At 42.7% G+C, this 6,482-nt stretch overlaps 2 protein-coding genes across 2 annotated transcripts; one reads left to right on the top strand and one right to left on the bottom strand.

Annotated features, from left to right (window-relative positions):
• Nucleotides 1-446: 446 nt before the first annotated feature.
• Nucleotides 447-1,063, bottom strand: PHALS_01789 (uncharacterized protein; the record flags this gene model as incomplete). Its single annotated transcript, XM_024716250.1, has 2 exons — nucleotides 447-635; nucleotides 704-1,063. 2 exons carry the CDS (start codon nucleotides 1,061-1,063, stop codon nucleotides 447-449), a joined length of 549 nt encoding a protein of 182 aa, XP_024581867.1.
• A 475-nt stretch (nucleotides 1,064-1,538) lies between these two features.
• PHALS_01788 (uncharacterized protein) lies at nucleotides 1,539-2,013 on the top strand (the record flags this gene model as incomplete). Its single annotated transcript, XM_024716249.1, has 4 exons — nucleotides 1,539-1,562; nucleotides 1,635-1,733; nucleotides 1,799-1,852; nucleotides 1,921-2,013. 4 exons carry the CDS (start codon nucleotides 1,539-1,541, stop codon nucleotides 2,011-2,013), a joined length of 270 nt encoding a protein of 89 aa, XP_024581866.1.
• Between the last annotated feature and the right edge of the window lie 4,469 nt (nucleotides 2,014-6,482).

Here is a 6,482-nt window from a genome sequence, read left to right as displayed (position 1 = left end):
ACGTGACATATACGGCGGGAACAACACATTCAATGTATTCCACGAGTGCCAAATATTCGCAATGAAATAACAATTGAAGTCCCTGAAGAACGAGATGTTCCGACCGGTTGCCATTCATTGCTTTAGGTTCATGCACTCCAGTGCGAAGAGCGGCTTTTTGTGTCGGTTGTTTGGTCAAGACTTTCACGAGGTTTGGCTTGATCGGTTGAACTGAATTATTAGAAAGAAAGCAAGACATGAAATTGCTTCGGTGAGCCAATTGCCTGTTAATCGTGACATTCTGACAATACAATCCTGACGCTGCGAGAATTTGAAGTTGCTTATATCGATCATCTGAAAGGGGATGCGGTAGACATGCACGCAAACGCACACCACGCATTACAAGTATACTACCGGCGCAGGGATTTCGTGTCACTGTGAGAATCATTCCAAGCAAATTCGGCAATTCAGACGATGACGTTGGCTGCAGATAACCTTGAGACATTCGTTGCTGATTTAGTAATTGCACTACCAAAAATGCATTGTCCCGAAGTTCGCGATATTCCAGAAATGTGAGTCCCAAATCGACAACAATGAATAATGCAGATAAGAGCAAAGATCCAGCACTTGACATGCTGACAGATATGAAAAGTGAACTGTACAGATCCACAGTAAAACTTAATATTTGCGGTATGAAGTCCTCCAATTCACGAGTGGCACTTACTACTAAATATTTGGATCCAAATTTCCAAATCGGCAGCATTATGACTGTAAACGTACGATACGGCGATGGTGTAAAATCGTAAAGCGCTTTGTAGTATGGGTATATGATGGCGAGAGTTAAATACGCGAGCTGAAATCGCTGGAATCGCCTAAAGTATGGCCGACATTCAGAATTCTTTGTGAATGGTGATGTCCCCAACACTAGCAGAACAACTATTGGAATGTAGATTGTAAGAACCACGCTTCCAATCTGCTCCAAAAATGGAAGAGGGAACCCAACCTTGCTGGAAATATACAGCATGGTAGTCATGTACATCACTGTGAGTGAAAAAGCCATGTTAAAAATCTTGAGAAGCGACATCTTTAAGACTGGAATGAATGATGCGAAACTGAAATTAGCTGTTAAATTAATCGTAAACACTGCTATTGCCAGACGAATCCAAAACATCCAGTTGGCTTTCCATCCTTCAGACGGTTTGCGGAGGGGGAGGCACTCCAAAAAAATCGCTACCGCGAGAGTAGGTATCGGAGTGAGCAAGCACACGAAGATTACACGAATGCGAGAAGTGGTATCGCAGTATGCATTAAAGCTTTCGAGACGTTCAACAGAATAAGAACCTTGACGACCCACTTGTAAGTCGTTCCATGTTTTCTCAAGACGATTCCACATCAACATATTTGAGATGTACCTGACTAATGCATGGTCATTTTTTCTATTTTTAAGTTCAACCCTTGGAAGAGCAATGAGCAGGCGAAGCACCAAAATATATGAAGAAAGCAATTATTGATTTAGCATTCGTGGTGAATTATGGCAATCCTCGATATGGAAATTTTCGATGCAGCACTATTTCTCTGTAGATGTTCGCCCGTGATGTTTGAAATCATCAAATTCAAATACTCCGCTAATTATATAGTTTTGGTGTTCATGGCAGTGGGTCAAACATACTCAAGTGGACATTTCAATATGCGGATTTACGGGACGTGTCAGTTATCGGCGACTGTTTATTCCGAGATTGTTTGCAAAGGATGCCGTGCAGTAAAACACGACTAGTTGTATCATAAAGTAGAAAATGTTTTTTCCTTTGCGCATTTGCAGTGCTGCGTCCAACTCTCGATAACATGTCAAAGCTCTGATGAGATTCGATTGGAGGTACTGTCGTAACTGATTCTGGTGATGATCATGTATTCTAAACAAAGTTTAATTACCGGACCACTCAGTCTTCTGCTTCGCCTCAGTCTCGGATTGCTTTTAAGCATTGTCGTCCGAAATCTTCATATCGGAAGTATCAAGCTGCTTCTTGTACTTGCTGAAATATACTAGCAATACATACCCGATGACGTAATGTCAACGAGAAGTCATCATAGCCTGACAATATGCAACGTAAACCAAGAGTATGATATACCTATCATATTTGACGCTGCTGATTTCAGCTCCGGGCGGAAAATAATATCTTAGACAAAGGAAATCATTGTTTTTTATATCGAGTAACTTCTTGACTAGACAGAACGGAATACTGTCATGCAGAGGCTTTATACACGTGATTTCGGCAATACTTTTCGCTTTCTGTCCTTCTTAGCTCCAGAAATTTGACGCTTCGCTACGATAGCGATGGAGGATGTTGCTTTATTTCACGAGATATGTTTTAAACCAACATTAGATTTTTCAAAATTGTAGTCATCGGACATAACGTATTGAAGAAACTTATTGATCCGTGCAAGAGCGGAATGTCTTCATTGTCTCCCTTTCTGGCAAAAATGTGATCGCTCATCGAGCCTCAATAACGGATCACCTAGTGGTCACTCATCACCCAAAACAGGTTCTGCACAAAGTATTAGTCGTATGAAACATCAAAAACACCGACGCCAACCATCGCGTCGATTGCATTGATTCTGACTTATGGTCACCTTCATGTGTGGCAGACGACACGTAAGAAGGCAAACCGAACTCCATATGACAAAGTTAGTGTGGGTTTTATTGCTAGCTCGGCCAAAAGGTTACATCGATCGAACTCGGGGCAAAGAGCATTAGCTTCATGGCCAGAAAACATTCCTGTCACATAAAGCACCGTTCACTGAAACAAATCAAGCGAATTGACGTGGTGCTGTGTAATCGTGGCTACGCGTTGACGCGGGTTCATTGCCACGAAGTTACCATCAAAAGAAGTTCGTCAATCATAATGTGAATCAGTTCTAACTCACTAGAATCAGTTACACTGAGACTGCCATCCATTACAGCTCGTCAAATCCACACCTATATGCACATCCTTTCACAGTGATGGTGACTCCGTTGAATGGCAACACTCTGATTACACAGCTCCAATGGTGTGAAATATATATCCTTAATGTTTGCTTGTTGTCTGGCATATTGATGAGATTGCTGCATATATCATCTCCAGCGCCTAAATATGCGACTACACCAGATGAGCGTTCTTTGTGTTGACTCAATAACCTTCTGGATTTTCATCTGCGGTGCATCATAAGCCTTGTGTTGTTAATGTACATCAAACTTCATAAAGTCTTCCCAAAGAAAGCGAAGTCTTTATTTGTATGATATTGGTTCCGGTATAGCTAAAGTATCGGTCGTAAGATACTTTAGCAGGTAGTAATAATCCAACCAAATCAAAGCGTCAGCATTCGAGACTGAGCGTAGCTCATCAGACAGTAACTATTGTTACACTTAAAACACTTGACCTGACGACTACCATCAATCCTTCGCAGGCATCCCTTTGCAAACGTGATCTTGGCCTCTATTAAAGCAACTTCCGCTGACCTTGAGCGTATGCTCCGTTGGTCTTATCTACAGTATCGCTCATTTTCTTTCAAAAGCGTCTTTGAAACATCAATAAGTGAATCATCTGACAAGATCTCCACGACAGACATGATATCTCGTACTCTGTCAGGCGACAGCTCAATAGAACCACAAGTTGTCAAGCGTCATCAATGAGATCCTGCACCATCTACAGTCAGCTTGACAAAAAATAATGTACTTGGTCAAAAGGTTCCCTTTGCCACCCAGAGTGCCTACTGCCGTCTCTCGAAGGTCCACCGTTATGAAGTGCTGTTCAAATGAAGAATTTCTGTATTAAAGGCCACACTACATAGCAGAGTGAATTGATTAATTATCCGTATGATGCTCCAAAGCTCCTCGGGGGCGATTACTTTTTAGATCCTTCGCTTCGTTGAGCGTAGCAGGCTATACCGAATGTGGCACATGGACGACGGTGGACCCTCATCGTAAGCACGCACTTTCACTTTGTGATGGGTCTGACAACGAGGGTTACTGTACTACTGTAAATGTACACGCTACAACAGTCAGAGTACTCATGAACGCTCGCCGTGCGTGGGACCGAAACATGAGAAGTGCAATGGATAACGTTTAATTACTGGACAGTGCAATTAGTAATGTTAAGTATATTTAATTCAGACTTAACCCTCGATATGTCACTTTGAAAGAAAAAATAGATATCTAGTTAGTACAGATGCTCGAGGGACTGCTCCTGGGTTTAGCATACGTGCTGATCCTTTGTGCATTAAAAACGCAGCCTCGTCTAGTCAGACCTTTCTCTGTGAAAAGTGCATGGCAATCCTGTCGGACTTTGTAGCCCTTGTCTTTTAAAGTGGCGACCGGGTCTTATGGATGATGATAGATCACATTTGCTTAACAATATGTCTTCAGGATACTGGACACGATTAAAATCCCAATTCTTTGTTGGTCTTGAATAGATGTGCTAGCACACTCACTCCACAATCAAACTGCCATTCAATCATTGACACCTTGAAGACTTACTAGCATTTTCCAACAAAACGAACAGAATCATAATCGACAATGGTTAGCGCTTGCCACGTACGAAGTAACTTTCTCCTCGGATACGAGAAGTTTAGGTGATCATATATTCAACAAAATCCCAAATTAAAAAAACAGCGTCTATGGTTGAAGGTCTCCATGGTAGGAGGCCGCACGTGAAGATGAGTGCTTTCGTGCAGCACTCTAGGGAAAGCATTCTATTTCTGAAAACAGCTGAAGCGATAGATATCGTGGGAGTTCGCAACGCCTAATCAGGCGATGAATTAGTGCTCAAAGATGTTTTAAGCCATCAAGAGAGAAGACAATCAGCGACTATTTTCAGAAGTGAACGGCTTTCAGCGCCAAATAGCCGATGACTCTCTTTCGGGTCGAGAGCGGTGACAACCATCCTGGAGGCCCTTAGAGCGGGTGTAGCTCTCGTATCGGTCTTCAGTGTTCACATCAGCTCTTTCAAAGAACCAGTGGGTGTTGCACTGAATGTAGGATAAATTTTTCTATGCCGCGAGCGCCGGATAAGGTACCGGAAGCGGAGAACCAATGCCAAATTCCAGACGATTGATCACAGTCATGCTCATGAGAAATGATGAATCTCTCAACTGCGGAACAACTCCGCAGTGCACGCAGACGTTTGATCTGTATTAAAACAGAGCATCTCACCTTGCCTACTGTCTTTCGCTTTCAGCTAAGAGGTACGAATTATTGGCTTTCACGCGGGGACTTACCGAGAAGTTGTATCGGGAAACGGTCTAAATGGCTGCTGTGCGCCTAATAGGATTGAACCGGGTTTTATTGTATTTTTATTGTACCTCATGTAGATCGACGTCAGGCAGCCCCAGAAGAAGCAATTTTATGAGGTAGTTGTTTGTTATGAAGGATAGTGTTTTGTCCTTTGTAAAGCCTAGCAATTCCTGATAGATTCAAGAGCATAGAGAATTACGCTTGACGCGCTACTGTCAGATATTAGAGAGAGTTCGCGAAGCATTGAAGATGCTATATATGGATACAATTTGCGTGGACTTCCCAACGGGGAAGTGTGAAAGGTTTGCTCCAACTAATCGCGCAACACCAAAACTTGACTGCGTACAATGTTATCGGGACCAACAACCGAATTCAAGACATGATCGAATTCTTGGTGTAGCTTGAACACCATGAGCCATTAAGACATAAAAAACGGTACCATGTACAATTCTTATGGTGATTCTCGTGTGAATCATGAACCCATTTTGCCAAGATCCAGCTGCGCTTTTGACGCGGGCATAGCACTACGAGGTTTTTCAATCTTTTGCTCATGAGTGGTAGTGCCGTAGGGACTGTCTACTTCGCCAGCGACTTTCAATGTCCAAGTGACCCAGCTGAACAGGCAGTATCGTGCATATAAACATACGCATTCGAACGATATAATCATTCATTCCCGTGAGGAACGTACGGAATCAGATGTGGAGACCACATTACACACGTACGACCAGAGTCCGAAAGAATGCAATTCAATAATGTTGTGTAATTATAGACACGTTTGTACATAGTATCTGCTAGACTCCATTTTTGAGATACTCGATGGAAAGCATGGCCTGCGGATGATCCCGCAAAGTTAAAGGTCTTTGCAGATTGGCCAGTGTCCTTATATCTTAAGTACCTTAGGATACTCCTTGGGCTGAACAGCTACTAATAATTATAGTGCTAGTTACGCTAACATAGTCCTTACCATTTCAAGAGAATACCAAATAATGTTGGGGCACGGCGAGAGAGACAACCATATCGGCGAAGCAAAAGCGTTCCATGTGTACCCCGAGTCTAGCTTTTCGAATTTACGCCATCCCTGAGCTCCATTGTTTGCAATAAGATGCGCTTTGCTTCAAGGAAACACAAATGGGCATGACCGCATAATCGATTATGAGTCTTGTCAAGGTAGAGCGGCAGAGGAGAACTATCCCGATATCAATGTGGAGCTACATGCTATGAATTATGCTCTTTTCAT

The sequence above is a fragment of the Plasmopara halstedii genome (assembly GCF_900000015.1).
Source record: "Plasmopara halstedii genome assembly, contig: Scaffold_1594, whole genome shotgun sequence".
NCBI classification, from domain to species: Eukaryota; Oomycota; class Peronosporomycetes; order Peronosporales; family Peronosporaceae; genus Plasmopara; species Plasmopara halstedii.
The sequence above is the reverse complement of the archived record's forward strand: the minus strand, read 5'-3'. Positions and strand labels throughout refer to the sequence as shown.